A 26,746-nucleotide genomic window follows, 5' to 3' on the forward strand; every position below is an offset into this window, starting at 1 on the left:
CACATTATGCACCATAGTGTGTTGGTTTATCACAAAATGAGATATGATGTAGAGTGTAGCTACTGTATATTGTGATAAAAGGAGAAAAAGGTCAAGTAGAGGTCATGTGTCACCCCAGCCAACACAATATGAAATATGCTGTGTGTCTTTAGACATTGATATCATCACCAAACTTTAGAATATTCACAGCACATATTGATGCAGTGGAAGGAAAATAATACATGATTTACAAACATTTTTTATTTTTTTTTTTACAAATAAAAAGCCTGAAAAATGCTGTATTAATTTGTTTCCATGTGTGTACATATGGAAACAATGTACACATTGTACATATGTGTGGAGTCTCCACCTGAGTTGTGTAATTAATGTTATATGTGTGGCGTTTTTCTCAAAAATCCATACTTTAATTTCATTTAATCTAATACATATATTTAATTTTCGTACCCTCTTACTCTTGTTTGTGCTGCCCTCTACTGGCAAAATGTATTTCTCACCTTTTTTTAATTTTTTTTATTTACAAACAAATACATCAAAAGCAAACAGAAAATAACTTATAACTGCTCAGGTTTTATTTTCTATAGCATTCAGGGATCCAAATAATGAAACATTGGCAACTTCTGGTAACATGTTTGGTTTAGATAGAGATGCACCAGGCTGGGGTTGAGTGATGCGCTGGCAGCTGAGTCAACAGGATTGGGTTGCAGAGAAGCAGTATTATCCTGGAACAGCAGAAACATTTTCGAAAGCAGAGAAAACAGCTGCAGAGTCTCTCAGTCTGAGTCAGAGGGTGTGCAGAATTAGTAACATGAGCCTTTCCAATGTAGTTTCCTAACATCACATGAGACTTTTCTTCACTAGAGAGCACTATGCTGTAGAGCAGCGAAGTTTCTTTGTAAAAGCATTTCAGATTTCTGTAAATATTTCCCTTTTCCTTCCTTTTTATAATTCGACTGGTTGGTAAGTTCCACCAGAGGGCGCTGTTGTCAACAAACCTATTCAGGGACACCCAGCAAAAACAACAACCCTGAAGTCCTACAAATTTAGAAATAAAAGTCCAACAGCTGTCCCAGTGAACACTAGTCTAAATGTACTCCTCGCCACAGCGTCTTACAGATGTTTAATTTTAATCCAGGCACATCAGGAGGTATTTTGGGTTTGCAGTGACCTAACAAGGCCAAATTTGTGAGCATTTTCCCTCCTGTATTAATGCCAACATCATTGCACTTGGCATTTTGGCATCTCAACTCCTCATTTTCTCAGCCAGCTACTCCGACTTCCCCTCTCTGTTTGTTTTCTGGTCTCTAGGAAAAAGTACTATTTTTTTCCCTTGTGGTTTCTCTTTTTGAGTCCCAAGTCTGACAAAAGCAGGCATGAAACTTTGTCCAAGATTCACGTCTGGGATTCTTTCAGCTAAGATTAACCTAAATTTAGGTTCAAGGCATCTCAAAATGTCTTATGTGGGGAAAAAACGGTGAGACGGTTCGGGATGAGCTCAGCGTTACGGATCGAAGGAAGACCTGCAGAGAATGAAACGGAGAGATCTGGTGTTGGTCTCGGTCTGCATTAAGAACGGCAGCAGGGCCAGAAACGCGGCAGCCATAATTTCTCACTTGGGTTAGCAGCTTGGCTACGTCAGAGTCCGTTACGGCAACTATGAAGAGCAGAGTTAAAACATCTGCTCCCAGATGGTTTAACTCTGCTGCCAGAGTTAAAAATTATACAGCAATCTGAAATTATATTCAATTTAATAATAGAGAAGCAGGACACTTATTTAAAAAATAACAGCATCAGTTACAGTTTCAGATCATTTCTAGTACTTTTTAAAATTTATTTTGTGACCAATATTTTAATTTTTACATCTTGCATCTAAGAAAACAACAGAAGATCATCAACCTGAGACCGAAAGGATCAATTGTAATGTTTTGTCTCATAAATTACAGCTTTTCCCACATAACTGCAATACATTTTCAAAATGGTCTTCAGCAAGTCTTCTTTTAGCAGAAACTACATCCAAAATGTCCGCCACACCTCAAAGAACTACAAAAAAGCCAAGTTGAGGCAGTGCCTCCCCAGTCATATCCAGTCTATCCACCAGGTGTCACCAAATACAAAGAAATGAAATATGTTCACAAACGCAGCAGTTCGGTTCAGTTTCAGCTTCCTGTGTGGCTGCAGTGGAGCCGAGGACACAAAATGTCAGCATGCAAAGTCAAATTTCAATTCACAGACACTATAAAGGCCTGAAACCTGGATATAGTGATGGACTCGGACCTGAACATTCAAAGACACATAAAGACAGGTACAAAGTCGGCCTTCTTTCGCCTGTAGAACATCTCCAATTAAACTTGATTGACTCATCCATCCAAAAAATTTTTTTTTGTTTAAAAAAGAAAGATGTTGGTGTATAATATTTCAGATAAAATAAAAAAACAAATATAAAATTATGTGCAGAAAAGTTCAACTTGTATGAATGCCTTGACGAATCCAGTCAGCACTTTTAACATGAACCTACTGCCTGCTAAATTCGATGGATCACTTGTTTTTCATGTTTTTACAACACGCTTTGAGACTGTGTTCCCACATGCAGTCATTTTATGTTCATTTGTACCAGTGAAATATCTCTGATTTAAAAATCATGGCAGTTTCAATCATTTCTAACAGTATGCTGGAAGCTGTAGGTCTGTAAAAGTGAAGAACCAGAAGTTCACGGATCAACAGAGAAAGAGTTGTGTGTGTAAATATGTCATAACCTGGAAGAGAGTTTCAGCTTGAAGATGAGCTGTGGCAAGAAATCAGACAACAAAATGTTGCAGAGCGCACCAGGGTAACACAAAAGTAATAAAAAGTGTTATTAATGGGCCACGTTATGCTAAAAAGAAGGATGTAGGAACATTACGAAGCGTTCAAAGTGTTGCTTTGGCCTTTAGTCTCCAGATCCCCGTCTGATCAAGCGTCTCTGGTATGTGGTGGAAAAACAGGTCAGAGCCATGAAGGCCCCATCGCAGAACTTACAGGATTTCCTGATAAAACCTTAGTCTGATGGAGGTCTGCTGGAGTCCAGGGCTCGATGCCTCACAGGTGTTTTGGCTGCAGATCGGGGACCTACATGCTAACCGGCAGCTGGTTTTAATATGTTGGGTAATTACTGTAAACATGTGAGATGTTGGTTTATCCTCACTGGGTTTCAATCGGATTTAGAAGAAAACTAAATTGAGACGAGTTGAGAATGTAGCAAAATCCAGAAAAACTCCTGGGTCCTCATGGATGCCAAGCCAAAGTCTCCTGTGTGAATGTTGTTTCTTCTGTTGAGACAACTATTATACTTCACTGAACAGGTTATCAAACAAAACCATTGAAAATGAACAGTTACAGGGCCTCTTGTCACTTTAAATAAATAAGTTGTTGCTGGCCTCTCCCCTCCCAGCTTGACGTTTACACATGAAAATGTGAGAAAAGATTTGCAATTATACAACTGTACATGTTTGAAAAGCAGAAGTAGGGCCTCCTGAACAACCGACAAGAATGCAGCAAGTGGTTTCTGGATGGTAACTCAATGACTAAACACGTTTCTTTTCCAGCAGTCATTTTACAGGGCATTCAGCGGTAAAACCAGCTGACCAAATGTCTGGGAGCTCAGCTTGGGTTGCTAGGTGACGAGTGGAATGCCGCTGGGGTTGCTAGGCAACGGGGAAATTTAGAAGGTTTTTGAAATGGTTAATTTTCCACATGCCAAAAAAACAAAAAAAAAAACAATTAACTTATTGCCAAAAAAAAAGAGCTGGGTGATTTTTTTGGTGCTTTTTTCCAAGTTTTTAGAACCAAATAGAAATACAAAAACGTGTAAAATATACATTTTACACACATTAACAAAACCTCCAGCAGAATAAGCCTCAGTTTTGGGTCTGCCGTGACCGGCTGGGGGTGGAGAGGACAGGAAGGAGACTGAGGCAAACACAGACGCTGCTGGCAACAAATACCTGCCGAGAGGAAGACGAAACACAAAGCAGCAATAATGGTATGCATTAACACCAAGAATAAAAGGGAGACGTGATGAAAAGGCGCTCGGTGCATCCGGCCCTGCAGCAGCTACGCCTATAGCAGCTTTTCTAAAGGCATGACTCACACCAGCCGCCCCTCACTCCAAGCTTTATCAAGGAGGAAAGACTTAAACCGCAGCGCTAAAGTAGATAGTGTCAACCTCCCTGACTGACTCCTGAATGAAACACAAAAACTGTTTTTATAATAATATTTGTTTTTCTTCAGAGCTGCTTTTAACTTTTTGTTGTTTATTTTTGCAGAAGAAAGCAAGTAAAGTCCAGTTCTTTTGTGTTTTATTGGTTTCCCTCTTAATCTGTCAAACCCAAGAGAGCTAGGTCTGGTTTTGTTAGAGCAGTGGTGTCCAAAGTGTGGCGCGGCGGCCATTTGTGGCCACTGGCTGACATTTGTGGCCACTGGCTGACATTTGTGGCCACTGGCTGTCATTTGTGGCCACATGTCATTCAAGAATAATAAACATTTGTCTCACATAATCCACAGGTGGACTTGGCTTTTTATCGTTAATGGAGGCAAAAATATTCCTGAAAGTAACTAGGCTTTCTAGTTTCTTTTATATTTAATAGTGAATAAAATCAGAAGCAGATTCTCGTTTAATGAATGAATAAAATAAAATAAGAACTTAAAAGTAAAAATTTAAAAACTCTCAGTAATTATGTGTGCTGCTTGCTGGTTCATAGAACTGAATTAACAAACTCAAAAATGCACAGAAAATAAAATCTGAAATCTGCAGAATCGTGTTAATTTGTCTCATTTTACGCGTTGTGACAGTGCGGCTTTATCCAGTGGAGCTTTTTACATAAACTCGATCAAATTCCTTCATCTTGCATCCGTGATTATTTTCCCTGTGAATGAACAATCAGACTTCAAGCATATCCAGAAAATAGAAGAATAAAACAATGACTTCTCTGCCAGAACTCGACATATTTGTCAGTACCAAACGGTTCAGTTTCTCTCCAGAACGCATTAAAAACGCATCAGAGCCACGTTGCTGCATCGAATGATAACAAGCGCCTTCATCACAATGAACACCGCAGCTGAAAACATTAAACTCTGCATGAAGAAGCAAACTAATGCGTCATTTTATCTCGAAAAGAGTCAAAATAAAATCATGTTAGTGTCTGATTTGCTCCTGGCTCATGTTTGTTAAACAATACTGAAGGCTAAAATTGTTAGAAAAATCTGTTTCAAATCTTTATGTTATGTTAACATATTATTTTAGAGCTTGATTTTTGCCAGTAATACAATTAAAAATAGCTAATTAGACCAGAATCTTCTCAATGATTGTGTGTGAGTTACAACATAATATTTCTGTATGTAAAAACTGAAAATGCAGCATTATGTTTCAAGTCTAGTCGTTCTTACATTTATGTATTTTTTAATATTAAAGTCCCTGGTAATTGGTTCACATTCACACACGTATCCTCGGATTCAGCAAAAGCTCATGAATATTTTATTAAGTTTGCAAAAAATTGAGAACCAACAAAACAATAACAGCTAAAATAACAGAAAGAAGAAAATGTAACTAACAGATTTTAAAGCTCAGTCATAATTTCCTTTGCGAGGTCATCAAGGTTTTCTGTGGAGCCAAAAATGCCTTTAGCTTTAGCAGAAGAGACACAACTGCACAACTTTCACACTTTGATTTCTAAGGAAGTAGAAGATGAAGTTCCGATAAATGTTTAAAATCCGTCGATTAAGAAAAATAAGGAAGTATTTCAGAATTACTGTAAACAAGATATGTTTTATTGATATTTTGTCTTTGGAGCCATAAAAGCAGGTCAAACCGCATGAAACCACATTTCAGTAAAAACTGCAATACATCAGGTCAGAATTACGCAACAGAGAAAGCGTCATGACAACAGCTCAGAGAAGCATTGTGGGAAATGTAGGACTCAGTTTATCGGTTTGCTGTAAAAGTCAAAATTTCTTTCAATATGCACATTAGAAATACAACTTCCCTTAAGCCTGATGCAGGATTAGAAACACTAAAACAGCATAAATAATCCGGTTTCAGTCTTCATGATTGTTTTGTTGACGCCACCTCTCGTCACGCCTGCAGGAGCTGTCCCACAAAGGCGGGGTTCCTGTCCCGAATCAAGGCTGATGCGATGTCAGCGACCCGTGAGGCCGACCTGTCCCACTGCTCCGAGTCCTGCAGAGACACCAGAAAAGACCAGGACAGAAAGGTCAAGACTCAGGTCAGCAATCCGCTCCTCCAATCCAGGACTGACAGATTAAAGCTCTCCTATTTAGCAGCTGCATTTCCAAGTGGTGGTTTTTCAAGTGTATCGAAATAAATACATTTTGTAAAACTCCTGGATGTTACTACTGGCAGAAACGACAAAGAAGACGACAGGAAGCAGTAGTAGCAGTATGGATGATGGTTTGTTTTTGTGTTTTCTTTTTTTTTGGACAATGTGCAGCTGGCTCCATCAGAGCTCTCACAGCATCGAGCAGTTCATAAAACGTTGTGAGTCATTCCAACGTGTTGAATCCATCACTCTTTTGTAAAATCACCATCTACAATTTCCCCAAAACGCCGCAAACATAGCCGCTCTCAGATTTAAGGGGTTCGTCGCTTCAACGGCTGAATAAGACGCCGACGTCTCCTCTGATGGCTAATAGATGGTGAGCGCTAGCGCCACGGCTGAAATATGAATATAATGTAACTGTTCATGATCGTGGGCTGCACAGTGGCGCCGTTGGTAGAGCTGTTGCCTTGCAGCAAGAAGGTTCTGGGTTCGATTCCCGGCCTGGGGTCTTTCTGCATGGAGTTTGCATCCCTGTGGATGCGTGGGTTTTCTCCGGGTACTCCGGTTTCCTCCCACAGTCCAAAAACATGACTGTCAGGTTAATTGGCCTCTCCAGATTGTCCCTAGGTGTGAGTGTGAGTGTGTGTGTGCATGGTTGTTTGTCCTGTGTGTCTCTGTGTTGCCCTGCGACAGACTGGCGACCTGTCCAGGGTGAACCCCGCCTCTCGCCCGGAACGCTAGCTGGAGATGGGCACCAGCAACCCTCCCGACCCCACTGAGGGACAAGGGTGAAAGAAAATGGATTGATGTTCATGATCGTCACTGCTGTGATTTTTAATGGCTTGTCGAGTAAAAAAGGTTATTCAGGTTTTCATTTAATGTCTGCAGTTGTAAAATTGTGTTTTTTCAACATCAGTGGCAAAGATTTGAACACATTTTGTAAAAGAAATGCAGCTACTGACAGTTTCCACCAGTTTCTGGCCTCCGTCTGAATCTTTAAAGCAACAGGAAACGACAGGCCTGTTGCGTAGGAGACCAAAACACACATTTCTGCTGGGGTTTATCTTAAAAATGTCTGTATTTGACATGTAACAGTTTATTTTTTTATCAAGTCTGGGCCGAATCCAGAACAACGGGAAGCCTTCCAGTTTCCTAAGAGTTTTCAGTTCAGGATCTCAGTTTGTTAGCTTCAATTTCTCCACCTACTTTTTGAGATGTGACCACTGCTTCTCAGTGAAGTTAGGATCCGACGACCAAATGTTTAACATTTACAAAATATTCAGAAAACTGACACTAAGAGCCTAAATTCAGTGTGTAAAGCCTGTTTGTCTTCAGCAGCATAAACGCCTCCAGTAGATGTGATGTTTTATGTTCATGTTTCCCGTAAGAGGTCCTGAAATTAGCCGTTTTTATTTGAAATCTTTGTTTCTGCTGCCTGCAGAGGTAATCTTCTTTAATTTACACGAGGAAGTAATTTTGGAAAAGAGAGAGAGAGAAAAAAATGGCACATAATTAAAAGAAATTTGACTTTCCTTTTTACCCTAAACTCCTCAGGGGCTTCTGAACCGGGACGGCCCACTTTGAAATTTATAGTGCATGATATTAGACAGATCTGCTGCAAACCACACATTAAGACAAAACAAGACCTCACATCTGATGTTCTTAAAGGGCTCCAGTGTTGTGGTTGTTTTGCTTTTGTGATTCCTCTCTTCTGTAAAGTTTTTTTCTCTTCACTGCAGACCGGCTGCATGATGCTCTTTTAATAGTTTTCACTCTCCTGACTTCATTCCTCCGTCTGCAGCGACTCTGCTTTGATTTAGTGTTTTGATGAGGCCCAGGGGAGACACGTCTGTTTTCCTTTTTTTTTTAAGAAACCACAGAAAAGAGTTTGACTTGGTCTCAGCCGTTCTGCACAGAGACATGCTACAAGCTCCGACTGGATTGTTCATAAATATCCTCTGGACTTTTAAGAAGCTTTTGATGCGGAAAATAATACAAACATTTACTGAATTTTGTAAAGATGGAAAAACTGTGAAGATGACTGGGAAACACAGAGAACAGGCGAACGAGGATATTCTTTTGCTTTGCACTACAGAGGAAACACTTTTACGCATTTTATCTATTAAATCAAACAGCACAAAATTAGATTCTACAGTAACAGGCCCACAGCATCACAGACCCTCCACCATACCAACAGTGGTGCTTCTCTTTACTTCACACCAGACTCCATTTGGAGTATTTGCTGCCAAAAAGTTCAATTTAATCTAATCTGAGCTAAAAGTCCAGTGAAATTTATAAAATTTCAATTACATTTTAGTCAGGTTGACATTTTCCAGCATATTTTCTGATCTATTTAATTAGATTTTTTTTACAGTGCCTTAAACTGTTTAATAATGTTCCAGCTTCAAACTTTAATGCTTCACCTGACCTTTATGTCTTCCTTCTTTCTTTATTAAGTACAAACAAAAACAAAACACTATAATATTTATAACCTGAACTAATTCAAAATGCATGTCCCCGAATGGGCAGCTAACAAGATAAAACAATTTAAAAGACAATAAAACAACATAGAAAGACAAAATGCCAAACATAACAATCCTAAATGTGTAAATCTGATAAACCAACACAAAGTACTAAATGATTTAGAATGAGAAAATATTTATGGACAAGTAGAAATCGGAAAAGTTTGACCGGCATTCGAAACGTCTAAATAACATTTTCTGCAAGTTTCTTTTGCTTGTAGGAGAAGTTTGGGTGCAGGAATTGGATTTAAATGGGAAGATGAGCAGCATTCATGTCAGCAGCAATAATCTGAAAGCAAACATTTAGATTTTATAGGCTCTTAAATGTTTGGGAGAAAAAGAAATCCTTCAAGAAATGTCAGTTTGTATGACTGAGGTGGAAAGAATCTGATTGTTTTAAGGTGTTTGCAGATATTAGCGGTTTTCCTGGGAGTGTTCCTAAAACAATACGACTGCAAAAATAATCTACTTTGTGCACAGATTTAAAATGTTTTAAAAGTCACTTATTTTATCTTACACATTTCAAAGCATCATGTGGAGAATATGTAAAGGCCATCATGGAGCCACAGCTAAAAAAAACTGATAAATAACAGAAATATAAATACTTATTGCAATATTTCACTTATATTTACTTTTAAAAAATTGGTAGTTACTTTTCTGCACTGAATAAATGCATGAAAATATTAAAAAAATATTTATTTAGGCATTTTTAGAAGAGGTATTAAGGGTACAAAACACATTCAGCCTAACGTTTTATGTAAAATTCATGAGTGAAACGCTGACATGGATTTTTACTAAAGACTTTAACACAGTTTGGCTGCTTGGAAGGAAACTATAAAATGGCGAACTATGTAATATTCAGTAATTTATCTTAGCACATCAAGCACTTCAAAATAACAGAGATACATTTCTATCCTGATCCAGAAATAACATTTTCTTTAGTCTTTTATTGACTTCATTACTTTCACACCAGCAGAGCAAAACGAAAGCTCAACTTCAGATCACCAACTTCTACTTCATCCATTAAATAAACACAGAAGATGACAAAAAAACAAGTATGTCTTTCAACTTTCTCTGAATCTATGTATATTTACGGTGAATATCTTTGAAGAAGCAGAAGAAATGCACTGGAAAAATGTCGCTGTTTGTGTGCCTGTGGTTTTATCACTGCTACAGGGAGGAAGATGTAAATCTGATTGCATCTTTTCATCGTTTGTCAGATCAAAGCATTTTTTCAGACGTTATCTAAAAGCAGACACATCTTCTGCACACAGAACGTGTTTCAAATCTCCAGATCATCAGACGGCTGCCACCCAGGCGCAGTGATGACGACTACGGAAAAGCAAAGGGATTGTTCTGTTCTCGTCCTGCATATTGAACACAGCTTCACCAATTAATGCCTACATTGTAGAGCTCTGTGTTCAGAAATAATGGGGCGAAAAAACACCCGGAACTTTGCACAAATTTCTCAAAAATAAGCAAATCACAAAGGCTGAGGAGGATCAAAGTTGAAGGCCTGTCTGGACTCCAACACTGAATCATTTCCAGCTTCAGAAATGTGGCTTTTGAAATATGAATCTTTCTTCATAAACATCATATTAAATCAACTAGTTGCTTGCACAGTGGAACAAAAATAAGACTTTAGTTTTTCACTGACTCGTGGCACGGCTTAAAGTCGTCACGGTGCCGCTCTGGCTTAAAACGTGGTTGAATAAAACAAAAAAACCCAAATGGATAGAGTTTCTTTACAGCAAAAGACTTTTGAGCACTCAAAGATGTTTGCGTGTTCATCTGTTCTTTGATTTAAATCTATGTAACTTTAAAGTAATTACCTACAGTGGTATTTGGGGGAGTTTGGGACCACAGCGGCTAAAATCAAATACCTCCTGTGAAACGCTTCCAACTGACTGTTTTAGTAGCTCAAACACTAAATATACTTTAACCTGCATTAATATGCACAACAGAAATTGTCTTACCACTACTGCTAACGCTGGCATCCAACCAACAACAAGAGAAATGAATGCCGCTCTTGGATTGGCTGCTTTGTAAATGCCGGCCAATAGTGTGTTAAGCTGCCTGGTTGGTAAGTTTTTCAGTTTGTTTCATTTTGTTCGACAAAAAAATCCACAAACAGGAACATTTTCTGCAAAATATGTGCAGCTACATTCCACGGAAAATTCAAGAATAAGCAGGGATTCATGCTAAAACATTTTGGAGGCACATGGTAACACTTCACCTCTGTCAGCTGTAAACGAGTTTCAGAGTTCAGAGCAAGAGCAAAACAAGATTCAAAACCAGTAAAGTGGATTGGTCCATCTTAAACACAGTTTCTGAGAAGATTTGAGAGAGTTGTGATCATGAATTTTTCAAGTTTCAGCAACATGAGCAGAATTAAAACAGGAGAAAAGCATGTTCATGTGAGCAGGAGTGCATCTGAAAGCAGAAAAATCAGAACTACTTTGTGTGTGAGTGGAGGGTTTTGAGTGAGAGCAGCACATCTAAATGACAAATCTGGCTTTTACACCAAAAATGTTGGCTTTTTGAGGTTGAAGGAATCAGTGCCGCACTATGGACCAGAACTGGTTTGAGTTACGACTTACTTCCAAAAATCTGTGAGCAGAGAGATGAGAGGGAACAGAGCATATTTTAGCTTAAGTGTTGATTGTTAAGAGCAAAAACATGTTAGTTTTCTGTGTTTCTGTCTCTAAGTTAACATCCATGATTGGGATTAGGTGTGTCAGACACCAAACATTTGGAACGAGAACCAACGACGCTAAAAACATGGAATATGATCCTGGAGAATTTGCATGTCTTCATCCTCATGTCCCAGAAGCATGAATAAGAAGGTCATGACTGAATCTGTGTGTCTGCTGCAGCGTTGTGACAAAAGCGTGCCGCTGTGGGACATCTGGTTTCATGAAGTAAAACCTCAAGGAAGCTTTTAGATAAAACCCACAAGCAAATTAATCAGATTGATGGCTCTATTTTACATAATTGGCTGGATTTTGTTACTAACAACGTGGATTTAATTTTCACATGTTCCAAAAAAGCTGCTCTTCAGGAGAGCGTTTTCTCTTTATTTTGTTAGAGCCTGTTTTTACAAGTTTCACTTTACCATTATTGGACATAAGGGATCCCTACTTTCCACTTCATAATGATTAACAGCCACAAATCCACACTTCGAGCATTTCCCTGCCAGACAGATCATAATTTATATGCAATAGTGGAAGAACTATCATTAGCAGTGAGGGTCGCATTAAATGGGAGAAAGTGACACACTTTTTCCCCAAAATTTATAGCCGAGCAGCTGTTACTTCCATTGCTGATTTGGCCAATCTCTTGGTGGCCTGGTGGAGTTTATGTATTTTCTTTTGCAGCAGAAAAGTCCAATCCCATAAATTAACTGATAATATTGTTAGAGCATCTAAACAGTGCTGTATATAATCTGATCAAGCAGCAACGAAAAGCAAAAAAAAAAAAGAAAGAGACTCCCATGTGTTGGAATGTGCAAACACACACAAAGGCCGTCTCTGCGGTCACAAACGTATGGAAAGGAATGTCAATTATTAGCCTGTAGTTTTGCTAACTGCTGAAAGGGGGAAAAGTCTGAGGAGACGTGACGCGACAGCCCTTTGAAACAAAAAGCAGAGGGAGAACGCAGGAGGAGCCCAACGGGGGGACCACACAATAAGCAAAGAAAGTCTCTCGCTCTTTACTCCTAAATGCCGCAGATGCAATCAACCTCGCCATCTAAGACGAGGCTGCAGCAGATCTTCTGCCCCACAAGAAGGGGCCAACTTTGAAGCTGAAAAGTCCTAAATTTAGAACCTTTAATCGTGACAATTTGCACGTCAACTCTTTAATAGAAAAACCTGGTGTGACGCCTGATCCAGGCACGCTGGAAAAGGCTGCTAGAGTCACACCAGCTACCATGACTGAAGCGGCCAGGAGCATTAGGAATTTTTACTGCCTCATTTCATCATCCTAATATTTTACTGTCAAAGAACTAATAGTTTTTTCATCCACTTGAGGGCAGTATCATTGCCAGGACTGAAGCCAGACGGCGTTCTCCACTCAGGGAGTCTTAAAAGAAAGAGCAACCACCTGCCTTGAACATTACTCTTGCATCTGTCCTTCCACTGATGCAGTCGTTTCTCTGACAAATTCTCCCCAAATGACCCGAGTGCTCCTGAAGCCCAGCGATACAATGCTGGTAAAAACACCCGTTGCATTAGTCTGCACAAAGATTGTGTTTCAGGGATTGTGACAGCTCATCCCTGAGTGGGTTTTGTGGTCGTTGGGCTCGCTTCCTCTCGCTGAAGACAGGCAGTAGCTAGGGGGCTGAACTGGGAACAGAGGCCCCAGGTTCAGTTACTGGTCAGTGAGAGCCCTGACTTTTACACGGCTGGCGAGGCTCAGATGACATTTTGTAAACACCGATATGTTTGGTTTGGAGGTAGTGGAGTCAGATAGGATCATTTAAATTATGTATGTAATTTAATGAGCAGGGGGTTGATTTATTTAGACCTTGATAAACTGATTTCTTGACAGACAAGTAGTGAATGAACACCTAAACTTTCAATAAGGTTTGAGGAGGAAGGTTTTTATGTAATTATTGTTAATGAGGGAGTGACAATACACCCAGCTTAGCAAACACAACTATTCATATGATTAGAGCAATAAGAGCAAGGTGGGATTTTGCCAATGCTTTAAGCAAACAAGACTTTTTGACAAAAAAAGAGAAAAAAATTTGTTTATTTGTCTACAAACTCGGTTTTGTTTGAGGGGGTGTGAGTGAACAATCAAACTCTGATGCCGACCAAAAAGCAAACTTTGGTTCGCCTGAAAACCTCAATTCAGTTGAAGTGAACTCTGGTGCAGTTTGAATACATATGTGAATGTCAAGCGGACCAGAGGCGACTCTAAAAGCGGGAAGGAGACTATGATGCAGGGCATTCTGGGTAAATACAAACAAAACAAAACACGCGACCAGGAGAAATGGCTTGTGGTCTTTTGCCAAAAACAAAAGAGAAATATTACAACGGCTAAGATCTGATGCTGCTACGCCAGGTTTGTTTATGTGAAGAAGGAAGTGGCGCCCAGTGTCTTCTTGATGTTGACTCCTTCAGTGGTTCTTGGCGCCACAGCGAGGAGGGGGAACGGGGAACAGGTGGTTTTTAATGAGTTTGGATTGTTTGACAGTGCAGTGTGAAACCAAATCGCAGCAGCAGCTGAAAATGCAACAAATGTTGCAATTTTGGTCCCCAATCGAACTGGACCGTGAAAAACACCTGGTAGTCAACAAACAATGGAAATATTCTCGTTCTAATAAAATATAGCACCTGTATTAATTTCCTCACTCTGGCAGTTAAATGCTTTAACAGCGAATAAAGCTGATTCTGATTTATTTATGCACATTAATATAGCTAATAGAGCTTATTAATACTACACATTTAGTGCGCATGATGTCTGAAGACTGTAGAGCAGGTCTGTAAACTGTTTTACAAAGAAGACACACATCTTGTCTATGAGGTTTTTCTTGTCTTCACTTGTAAATTGAAGTTGGAAGCATCTGACTATTTACTCCTCTACTATCAGAGCAGAGCTATAAACACAGTAGTTGGTCGGAGCCAAGCTGAGAGACAGACAGCTGAAGCTGACATGAGATGACAGAAACATAACCATAAAGTGTCTCAGCGGAATGCGTTTTATTGAATTTTGCCAAAGTATTCAGATCCGCTGCCTCAGAGTCTGCCTCGCTTCATCTGAAAATGACTGTAATGTAGGAAAATGCAGACTACTTTCGTGCAGCATCCTCAGTTTTTCCAAAGCTCCAAAGAGCCCAGCATATTTAGCTTCTGCATTTTTTTTAACCTGCTTTCTAAATCTCTCGGCGAACAAATGCTGCCACACAGCCTCTTCATGGTACAGTGATTTAGCTCTTTCAGTGCGGGTTTCCAAAATATCCTGTCTGGATCGGACAAACAAAAGTCACGTCTAACAGGTCCTCTCTTTCTGTTTACCCAGGACACTGAGCAGGTCTGTGTTTCCTCTGGATCCCCTCAGTGAGAAGTTTTTTAAACAAGCTCTGGTGAGAGACGACTCTGTTTGAATTCACATCACTGAAAGACGAACCTCAAAACAGAGAGCCGAACAATGGGACCTTAGATTCAGAGGTATGAAAGCATGAAGGCACGGGTTGGGTACACAACCACACACAGTCTCAGCGGATGCCTCGTTTACTTATCACACTGTATCCCTTTACCCAGGGAAGCCAGGAGCGCTCCACCCGCGGGGCATCGGAGGTCAGCTGCAGGTGCAGGAGCATTTTTTACAAAAAACGACGTTTGTTAGAGCCTGATTTTTCATCGGCACACATTCTGGATTAGTGTCCTCAGTTCCACCCCTGATGCAAGCAGCAGATTGTCATCACTGTGAGCTGAACACACAAACAGAGGTGCAACAGTGTGTTTTTGTACTGTTGTCAAAATACCAGCATGCCACAGACTAAACAGCAGAGGGGGAACAGACAGCATCTTTCTGTTCCAATGTGAGCAATCTCAAAAATCCTGGGCTAAGACATTTAAACAGTTACATTTTGTGTCTTTTTAACACAAAATGTAAAACAAATTTAGTAATTGATTAATTGTTAAACTAAAAATAGGCCACTTGCTGAACCAACATAATCAGAGCATTAATTAAGACAAAACTGTACAGAAATATATACACATATTTGTATTTGATAAAAATAAAAAAATCTTCTTTGTGTCAAATTCAGTGGAATAATTTTGGATTCATTTGGATCAAATTCTGTACAAAACAAATTCTCCTGTTAACACTTTTTGCAATGCAATTATTAAATGAACAAGCAGCAGTATGAAGACCAAATGACACAGCAGGCAGAAATTATGAAGAGCTTTAAATCGTGAAGTCTTTCCTTCTTACAACGCCCTCCAAAAAAATAAGAAAAATAAAATAGGGCCCTATAGTCCTGTCCTATAAAAAAAACACAACTGTGCAAGGTCCTTTTTCATATTTTGAATCTAAAATGTTATTTTTCTTCAAAAATCTGATTTTGTTTGCTTTAAGAAAATTTTGCATGTTCAGTTTGTAACTGAACGGATAAAAAATACTAATAAAAAAAGAAATGTAGCCTTCATAGCCTAAATTCATGGCCTATGTGCAGAAAATATCCTGTATCCTGCACAGCGAAACAGGGTGGTGGAGGTATCATGCTGTGGGGATGCTTTTCTTCAGCAGGGGCAGGGAAGATGGATGGGGCTAAAAACAGGTTTGTTAATGTTCATTTAGCTCTTTGTTATTTACTAATTAGGCAAACTGGATTATCTTTAAGTGTAAAAAGAGTCTGAATGCACATGCAGGCTACAATGGTTATATTCTAAAACATTTGAAAACGTTTGCGTCCTTCTCTGTTACAAAAACCTGCAGTATTCCGACCCTTGAGGACTTTCGACACCGTTGCTCTACAGCATCTCCTCTGTTATGATAAACTGTGCTTTAATTTGTAACCTCTAAACATTTCTTTTAGTTTTTAAGATGATTTTGAGTTGCACCAAGACTGCAGCAGCCAGCAGAGCTAAAAGGTGAAAGCAAAGGGATTCACTGACCTAAATGAAGTCGATGATCTGTGGGTGGCCAAAAACATTCAGAGACCAAGTGGCATAACGGGTTTACATGCATGCTCACACACAGCCTCCGTGATTGACTGTTTACAAACTGATTGTTAAGAGCGGAGAGCATTAATCTACCCGGGGCTCACGCCATCTGTTTGACATACAAATCCCCGCTTGGGGAGGCATCTCCTGGTCGTCTGGGCGAAGTCTCCTCAGCCCAAACAGGGAGCGCCTTCTGGTCTTTCAAATCTAAGAAATCAAAGCTGAATAAACACCGCTCTGGTATGTCTAATTCCTCGAAGCCAACTCCAGCGGTCAAGTTTCACACATACCACCCCGCATCTGGAGCCTCCTCAGCAGGGAAGATAAACGTTGATACCAAGCACATGTCACAGCGGTGAAGGTTTCTCCATGACTCTCTCTGCAGCGTTCTGCAAATGCATGGAGGTGGACGACGCTTGTGTTTCAGTCTTCGTGGAGAAGCAAGGATCCCGCAGAAGCTGCGTCTCCGTTACTAATATGAGCAAAATTCTGGCATGACATTCCACTAATGTTGAAAAAATGTAGCTTAGCAAATCTGTGGTTAATGAATAAGTCATGAAAAATGATGCTGCCTCCTATCACTTCCTGTCTTCTTCTTTGTCTTTTCTGCCAGTAGTAACATCCTGTTATTGGGTGATGCAGATTTCAGAATTATATCATATAATATACTGCTCAAAAAAAATAAAGGGAACACTTAAACAACACAATATGACTCCAAGTAAATCAAACTTCTGTGAAATCAAACTGTCCACTTAGGAAGCAACACTGATTGACCCGACGAGGGTCCCCGTTGTCAATCAGTGTTGCTTCCTAAGTGGACAGTTTGATTTCACAGAAGTTTGATTTACTTGGAGTTATATTGTGTTGTTTAAGTGTTCCCTTTATTTTTTTGAGCAGTGTATTTTGTGGTGATATTATGATAAAAAAAACTACTACCTGTTTTTTAAGTAACTGTCCGATTGTGCCTGCATGGCACAGCGAACAGATCCTGCTCTGGATTAGGGCTGTAACGATTCCTCGAATGATTTGAGTTCCTCGGTTATCAAAACTCCTGGAGGCAAATTACCTGCCTCGAAGCTTCGTTAAATTATGTTTAATTATTTAGCGCATCGTGTTCCGGCTGGGTGATTATTCGTGTTGCGCAACGCTCTCACTTCCGCCTATGAGTTTTTCGATTACTCGATTAATCGTCAGAATAATCGATTTAATACTTGATTACTAAATAATCATTTACAACAGCCCTACTCTGGAAAATCATTCCCATATCAAATAGGATTCTTTAGGATGCCAGTTGCTTAAAAAACTTGGATTTATAAGCTTAAATTGCACATAGAGGCTTCATCTAATCATATTTTTAAATTTACTGATATTTATTGATGTTTTCATTGGAAAAACAATTGTAAAAATAAAATTTTAGTCGGATTTTTTAACATTAACAATTAGCGAGATAACGATAAGTTGTTTCAATAAATGGTAAAAGATATGATAAATACCCAGAAATGCAGTAATTCAGTCTCCGACATGTGCGGCTCATTCAGTGGAATAGCTGGAGAAAATGTTGTCTTCCTCAGTGAGGCTACGACTCCAGCAGCATCAGGTCGTGTACGGTTTCACTCGTCTCCTTTCAGGCCTCGATCCAAACCGGTAGAGGAGAATAGGCCTTTCTCTCCCTCTCCTTTACTTTTCCCTCCTTTTCTTCCTAATCTCTTCTCAGGTTCAGAAATCCCGGTCCGGGCTCTTTGAGGAGGAGGAAATATGGGGTTGGGAAAACATCAGGGCTCTCTGACTGCAGGGATTACAACACCCATATATCACGGTGACAACTCCCTTTTCAGCAGAAGACAAGTCACCAGGACCCTGTGGAGGAACAGATCCTATGACACTTACTTCCTGTCACAGACGCAGACACTGATAGTTTTTACCGTCAGCGTTTTCACAACATCACCTCAGCGTACCAGGATCCGGTGTCTTGAGTGTTTCCCAGCCAACGTCTCTGGACTTTCACGCATCTGATGTTTGGCTTGTGGGCATTTTCAGAGACGCAACAACAAATGGAGGAAAGCTCCAGAGAAGGGCTTTGATCACAGGTAGTTTAAGGGAGAATGCTGCGAGATCCGCATGACGCAATAATCTCTTTCTCCTCTTACAGGCCGACATTGGCAGCTTGCTGTTGGACACGGTGCGTCCGTAATCCCATGGATCTAAAGCAAACAAAAACGGCGGCAAAAAAGGGAAAACAATTTCCACAACTCTTGAGAGAAATGGATTTTATAAAAATAACTCAACTGTGTGAACAAAAAAAATTATTCAGAATATAGAATAATAACTAGAAGAAACTGTTTTCAAGAAAAGAGGGCATTGGCAGTGAAAGACGACAGAAAGGTGAGGAAGCGAGTGAGAGCTGTTTACTCATCAATGTGCCTACTATTAATTGCATTTTCAACATTGAGAGTCATTAAAACAAGAAACCCAGCTAAGACAGCTCCACATGTCATCTCTACAGCTGCAGCTGGGCCACATGTGTAAATAAAATACCTAATATTCGGGCCGACCAGAGCTCTCCGTTTCAGTTCCATCAACAAATTCTTCTCTATGTACACAGAGGACAAGCCTCCACGCAGTGGCGCAAAAAGTGGGTATGCAGGGTATGCAACGCATAGGGGCGGAGCACCAGAGGGGGCGCCAAAACCCCGTCTAGAGGGGGCGGCGCGATAATGATGTTCTCCCATACACTTCAGCGCGCCTTACGCTCCTTCACCGCGCACATAACGACGTAAATGTAGCGATTTTTACCCTTCACGTATCGTCGCCTCGGGGCGGGGTGATCTATGTTTTCGCATCCACCTGAATAATGTGTAGTTGCGCCACTGCCTCCACGTTACCTTTGTCAAGATGTCTTCCTGGCATGCATCTTTATTTACCTGAAGCAGAGAATGTCCGCTAAACTATTGTGGAGGATGTAGGAATGATGACGATCAGAGGTGGAGAAAAGAAAGTCCCCCTGCTTTGTTTTTATCAGACAACCCCAACTGGCAAAGCCTGTTACTCCAAACACCAAGTCGACCTTTGTCAAATCGCGTTTGGTGTGAAAGCGGCGGCTTTAAAGAAGCACATTTACAGATACAACTGTGTATCAAAAAATGTACTTCCACTGTGCAGATGCCTGGACAGCAACATCATTAAGCATTTACAGCTTGCTCTGAAATCCAAAAGAAAATATGTGTTGACACTTTCAGCAGAAAACCAGATCGGCCTTTGCCAAGAACAGAAAATGTAATCCAGATTTTGTTGTCCAGTGGAACTCACAACATATTAGTTCTCATGAGATCGAACAGAAGAATGACTTTCTGAGTCCCTTCAAGGCTCACACATCGAGGAATTGATTAGCTACTAATAACAGATTTCTGGGGTGATTTTAACAGATTTCTAAAAACATTAACCAGGATCTAATAAAGGCATCTGGGAGACGTTACCCTTATTACAACAAAAGGTTAGCAATGATTTATACAAGCCTGTTCTCTGTTCCACTATCTCAGGCTGAAGCATTTTATCATGGCGAAACACACATCATCTCTTTCCAATCCTGTTTTATCATTTTCTCTGTCCTGTCAGAGGAGGGGAACGGCTTGACAAATTATCAGCATTAGTCTCCATAATTCTGAGGAAAACCACAAAGTCCAACATCTGACACCAGAATCAAACTCATATGTGGGACAGCAGCGTTTTGCATGCCTAAACGTCTGAAAAACGTCTCCTTTTAATTAGAACCAATGCACCTCACCGTCTCAACAACCACAAACAAATCCAGGCAGCTTTCAACTCATCATTCAAACCAAAAATCCCGAAAGCCGGAACATCCATATATATATATATATATATATATATATATAAAAAATTCCCTTCTCACCCTCCGCGGGTGGTCTGTTTCATCCTCTGAGCTCGGGTCCTCTACCAGAGGCCTGGGAGCTTGAGGGTTCTGCGCAGTATCTTGGCTGTGCCTAGAACTGCACATTTCTGGACTGAGATGTCTGATGTTGTTCCTGGGATCTGTTTGAGCCACTGCTCCAGTTTGGGGGTGACTGCCCCGAGGGCCCCGATGACCACAGGCACCACTGTGGTCTTCACCTTCCAGGTATTTTCCAGTTCCTCCCTGAGGCCCTGGTATTTCTCCAATTTCTCATGCTCCTTTTTCCTGATGTTGTAGTCACTTGGTATTGCTACATCCACCACAACGGCTTTCCTCTGTTCTTTATCCACCACCACAATGTCCGGTTGGTTCGCCATTACCATCTTGTCTGTCTGGATCTGGAAGTCCCACAGGATCTTAGCTCGGTCATTCTCCACCACCTTTGGGGGTGTTCCCCACTTTGATCTCGGGGCTTCCAGTCCATATTCTGCACAGATGCTCCTGTACACTATGCCCGCCACTTGGTTATGTCGTTCCATGTATGCTTTCCCTGCCAGCATCTTGCACCCTGCTATTATGTGCTGGACTGTCTCAGGGGCCTCCTTGCACAACCTACACCTTGGGTCTTGTCTGGTGTGTATATATATATATCAGAAAACCCAATTTATGTCCACATTTTAAAACCCACCGTTCCAATATTCATGAGGATAGAAACCCACTTTTATTAGTACCAACAGGAATCAAGTATAAATAAACCACAATCAGTTTTTCCACAGGTTTTTACTAGGGCTGAAACAGTTAATCAAATTAATCGAGAATAATTCGACATATCGAATTTATCATCAACTAAGTAAGTAATTGATTAATAGTTAATTGGAGCAAACAGACTCAAAAAGATGCAATTTGCTCAAACAACAACATACTCAGAGCAGTAAATAAGCCAAAGTACATATAATGTTCTCAAATGCTGTAAAAAAAATCATATTAATCATCTTTTACTGTCCATTTTCTAATCCAAAAAATAATCAACATTTCAGTAGACAATATGTATAACTATATTTTTACTAGAGATACATTCTTTGCTGAAAAGAATCAAGCATTCATTAATGGAATGCCATGTTGTTGAAATTCAGGCAATAACACTTGTATTTTCTTATTTTCTAAAAAGTAACTGAGTTATTTCTAATTTTGTGTAAAAAGGCTTAAGTGGTTAAAAGTTTTCGCAGAAGAATCCTGCAATAAAGGAGGGAACAACGTGACGCTGGAGGATGAAGGCAGAGGACAGACTTTAGCCGCTCAGTGAGGTTGGTGGAGTCAACTAACTAGGGGTGTGTTCCCACTGCAGCCTGAAGTGACCCAATTCAGATTTTTTGGCAATTCTGATTTTTTTGCCGGGGCCGTTCACACTGCCAGTAAATGCGACCTGTATGTGTTCTGCAGTGTGAACGGGAAAACGACCTGAAAGTGTCCCGCATGCGCACTAGAGGGCGCAATAGCGTCAGGGTTCTCAGTGTTCTGCCAACTGCCATGAAAAGAAGAAGAGCTCAGTGTTTGCGGAAGTAAACATGGAGGCTAATGGTGGAGCTTAGCTTATAGTCCGTCATAGTTGTTGTTTTTCTTCCCGCTTGCGCGTATCAGGACGCAGAATAGTGAGATTTGTTGAGAATCAGTGACATTCAGTTCGGATGAATGCAACCTGAACTTTATGGTCGCATTTGAATCGGATACGTATCGGATATGGGTCACATTCGTAAAAGAATCCGACCTGTGCTGTTCACACTGCCATGAAAAGATCGGATAGAGGTCGCATTACGTCAAAAAAAAATCGGAATCGGGTCACTTCAGGCTGCAGTGTGAACGCACCATAGCTCACTCTTTGGTTACCTAGCAACTCGCTCACTCTTTGGTTACCTAGCAACCACCTGTTGAGTAACTTGCGCAGGAGCAGTTAAAAGATTTTGCCACAATACCTCATAAAAAAATTTATTAAAACCATCTATCAATAATCATAACCGATGATTATTGATAGACTGATATGAAATGTTTATATATCGTTTATACATTTTTCAGCCCTACGTTATTTTAGCTCTGTTTTTACTTTTTAAGTGTGCACTGTCAGAAAAAAAAAAGAAAAAAACATTACTAATGTCTGCGGATTACTAACTCCTTTTTGCAAATGTTCTTTCCTTCAACATTTAGCAATAACTAGGTGTGTCTGAGCCAAAATAAGCGACAGCAGACTTATTGTCTCATAATTGGCCACATGTCTAGCATTAGCTAATGCACATCCAAACAACAAAGCTGGCCAGGATGGGAAAAGAAATTACTCCTATTTGAGCGCGGCCTGATTTTCTGCCAGTCTGTTCAGGCTTTAAGCTACAAGTCCCAAAGCCTTCTTCCTCCTCACTATAAACATAATAAATCATCAGATAAGTCAAATTTGACTGGAGGAGTTTGTTATCACTACTTTTGTTGTGGATTTGAAGCCGGTTATGTTTCGCTTTCCAAACACAACATCGTCCTTTCGGCTAACTTCGTAGCTGACTTGGAGCCCTTTTTTTTTCTTGTCCAATGATTTTGCCTAAAATAAATCAAAAGTAAGTGTTGTAAAAGCTATCATACATAACCTTTAATAGTTTTTTTTTAAGTAAAGAAGGTTTGAGTAAAGCCGACCTGCTAAAACGTCTCCTCGCCTGAGGCTTCGACGCTGTTAGCACTGATTTGTGAAGTCATGCAGCTGCCAGGAAAGCCTCATTTGTCATAAGACTGCAATCAGCCATGGACATAAATCTTGCTGAATGTCAAATGTAAGGCCAAAGAAGTCATGAATATTCAACATTTGTCTTGGGTTTCCTGCACAAATCTGGCTTAAAGAAGCTAATTTTTATTTGATAGCTCTGGTAGCCTGAAACCAGACTCTTCTCCCACTGAAAGATGAATATTTCAAAATGTATGTAATCCTGTAATTACTGAGTCGTAACTCATGGATTTCAGGTCAGACACATCCACTTTACTGATCTCAGTGTAAGTTTGGCTGATTCCCATGACACAAGGTTCAAACGAAGTGGCTTGGTCTACATGAAGCTATACCTAAAGCACCTTTCCGTCCGTTTTATCTCTCTGGAAAGGAAGAACGCTGATATCCTGTCTTTTGACTCACACAGATTGGCCGACACCTTTTCCCACTTGCACACAAAAGGTGGCGAGCAGAACTTTGCTCATACGGACGAGAAAGACAGCAACCTTGCCTGAAGCCAAGACATTTGAACAAAACACTTTAAAAGACGTTTCCCATCTTGTTTTGTTTGGCCTCTCCCTAAATGTGCATTCCTCAGGAAGTCTGAGCGCTCCTAATGAAACGAAACAAAAGGAAAAAAGGGAAGTGTGAAAAGACAAAGCCCTTACCTCGGGCTGATGAAGCCGGATGCCGTAGACAAGAATATTTCGGAGCTTAGCTGTTGAGGCCAGGTCAATCAGAGCAGCAGACTCCGTCGCTCTCCGGCTGGTAGACGGCTCCTCTGTGACACTCAAATGCATCTATTTTTTTAAAAAAAAGTATTTAAAAAAAAACAGGGACAGGTTATTTTGCTTTATTTTATTTCCAAAATAACCCCAGAGGGAGATGTTATCCTTAAAAAGTCTCAGCTAATTAGGAGAAACAATTGAAAGCTGTCAGTTTGTTTTCTTTAAACATAATTATTTCAATCTATTTTAATATCAAGCTCACATTTTAAGACGGATTATTGAGCAAATTATAAGGATTTTATGCCCAGAACTCCACACAAATCTGTCCCAATATAAAAACATGTGGGGAACAAAATACACTGAAGAACGAAAAGAAAACATTTTTCAGACCAGAATAAATGAACAGATTTGTCCAAAATCAGGTGAAAACGACAAATTTAAATGACTGATGGGTCATTTAAGTTCTGATTGTAATGATTCATATTAACCATGTTTTTTCCAAATTCAACCATGTTGATAACAATACGCTACCATGTTAGCAAAGTGCTTTAGCGTAAGCAGAACTAATGTTTAGGGTTGGTGCTTTATGGTTTGCACAATTCACTTTTTAGCTAGCAGTGCTCAACGCTTTTCATTTGTTGATATGTTTGGGAAGAATAACAAAATGTCTTGTTAAAAAAAATCCCTGGTTTTAATAATCCAGGTGTTGATCTGGTGGATATGCAAATTTCAGTCAGGATTGCTTGGATAAAGCCAGTAATAAATTCAAACTATTGCATCAAATCACAGGAGATATTCTGCCAAAACTGTTGATGTACAAGATGACCATGCTGAAAAGTTAATATTTTAAAAGCATAATTAAAGGACCAGAATAAATATTACATTCAAGCCCATAAAAATTTCTCACTGAAAGTGCAGATCTTCTCACTGTCAGGTAAAAACCACGAATGACCTGTTTTCTGTTGGAAGGTTTCTGGATTAATCCTCACCTTTCTTTCTTCCTCACAGAGTTTTTTTTTTTTTAAATCAATTTCCATGTGAAAACAAACTTGTCACTGATTTCCATTTTATTTCTAAAGGCCTGAATGTGAAGCAGCTAAATAGCTTCATAGGACTTAATCTGATCTCCCTCCGATAGACGCAGCTTCATATTCTTGCTTGGATTAATCTTCATGCTATAAAAGAGAATGTTTATCAATAAAAGCCGACTAAAATATTAATAAAACTCACGGTTAGTATCTCAGCCTCCCAGCCGATCATTTGTCATTGGAACAGAGTGTCCAGCTCGTTTATTTGTCTCCTTACTTTGTTTGCAGCCACATCAGCTCAAGGCCCAGCTGCACTTATAACGACCAAATTCTCAGAACGTCTTACCGTCTCTGCTTCCAACCCAAGACAAACAAGAGCTGTTACATATGCAAATAAACTTTTCACATATAAGCTAAAGAAAAACAGCCTTGAAATGAATAAATAAACCGCAGACGGCTCAGTTTGCCTTGAAGGTTAAGGACAGAATGTATTTGGTCTTGCTGTGACAGGCAGCGGTGGATGCTCTGCTAAGGAAGTCGTCAGTGACTAAATCTGCAATAAAAATAACACTCTGTGACATTTGCACTCATTTCGTTAAAGTGGTTTTATGTAACGTGCTTTTTGAGCACATGTTCCAGAGCTGGGAACAGGTTTCCAAGATTTTGGTCGTCTGGGGAGAAAAGTTAAAAAGTTTAGACTGCCTTCGTTAGATGAAGAGATGAAGGTTTCTCCTCCTGGAACTGCAGAAGCGTCGCTGTGGGTTTTGATCCTTGGCTGTTTCAACGAGTGGTTCAGATGACAACAATGTGAAAAAAGTCATTATTTTAAAATATCTGAATCACTTAGGCTCATAAACTATAACTGCTTTCTCTTTTGAAATCATTAATCATGATTAACAACAATCTGTAGCCACAGACACCAAGGCCTGATTATACGGCCAGATCTGCAGAATAATAAAAATAACACTTTTATATAACTTTTCTAATTTGTTCTTGACTGACCTCAATCAAGAATAAATTAGAGAAAAACAAACTGACATCAGCCTGGAAATCAAACTTAAAGGGGAGCTGTTATTCAAAATTCACTTTTTGCACATAATTCTTCCATTTGAGTCTCAACAGACTGAAGGTTTATGGTCATTGTGTTCTGGAGGACAAAGGTTCAGGAAATGTCTCAGCAGATCAGAACAAATCGGTTTTAAAACACACATATCGACATGGCTGCAGAGTCCCGGCTGCTAACTCACCCAGATGATCACTGCCGGGTTGAGAAGAGCTCGGTTTTCTGCCTCCAACGCCACAATTAAGGCCTCCACTTCTGAAGGGCAACATGGATCAAACTGGAGATTGAAGAAAGGAGTTATTAAAGAAGAGGAGTATAGATAATTGTTGGTTTAACTTTATTAGATTGAAACTGAAACTCACAGAAACCTTAATGAAGTTCCAGTCTTCCAGCAGATACCTGCCGTTGTCTCCCATCAGATCTGGCGTGACGTTCAGCTCCTGCAGGGATATTTCAGACCTTCAAATGAAGACTGGTGCGTTCGAGGTCAAGAGAAAAACTGACTCTAGTGCTTCAGGAACCTTCTTGTTCTCGTCCCTTTCACTCCTTTGGTTACAACCACCTACTTTCCTGTCGTTTGTAATTACATGATTACAGAAATTAAAAGCCAGAATGCTCCATAAGCCTGTTCTTGTTCTTTTAGTCAAGGTGGCAAGAACAAGAAAAAAAACTTTCTCCCTGGCAGAACAGTTCATACTTCACAAAAATTAAAGTGCAGAACTCTTGGAAAGTTTCATAAGTTCTTCCTGCTGCAGCATTTCTGTCTAATAATTGCAA

General features: G+C 39.9%; 1 protein-coding gene across 7 annotated transcripts in view; it reads right to left on the reverse strand.

The window, feature by feature from the left end:
* Window positions 1–26,746, reverse strand: part of crppa (CDP-L-ribitol pyrophosphorylase A) — an 86,382-nt gene that overhangs the window by 39,905 nt on the left and 19,731 nt on the right. For 3 of the 7 annotated variants that reach the window (XM_081616739.1, XM_017309632.2, XM_017309631.2), the window contains exons 7-9: window positions 26,332–26,409; window positions 26,154–26,246; window positions 23,819–23,950 (exon numbers count right to left, since the gene is read on the reverse strand). In XM_081616739.1, coding sequence (XP_081472865.1) covers window positions 23,819–23,950; window positions 26,154–26,246; window positions 26,332–26,409 — 303 coding nt within the window. Of the gene's footprint in view, window positions 1–5,483; window positions 6,209–17,999; window positions 18,708–23,818; window positions 23,951–26,153; window positions 26,247–26,331; window positions 26,410–26,746 lie in introns of those variants that run through there. The other 4 variants (XR_001777431.2, XR_001777432.2, XR_001777430.2 and 1 more) reach the window with 4 other exon arrangements.

Source organism: Poecilia reticulata, chromosome 16, assembly GCF_904066995.2.
Source record: "Poecilia reticulata chromosome 16, P_reticulata-male-v2, whole genome shotgun sequence".
Taxonomy (NCBI): Eukaryota; Metazoa; Chordata; class Actinopteri; order Cyprinodontiformes; family Poeciliidae; genus Poecilia; species Poecilia reticulata.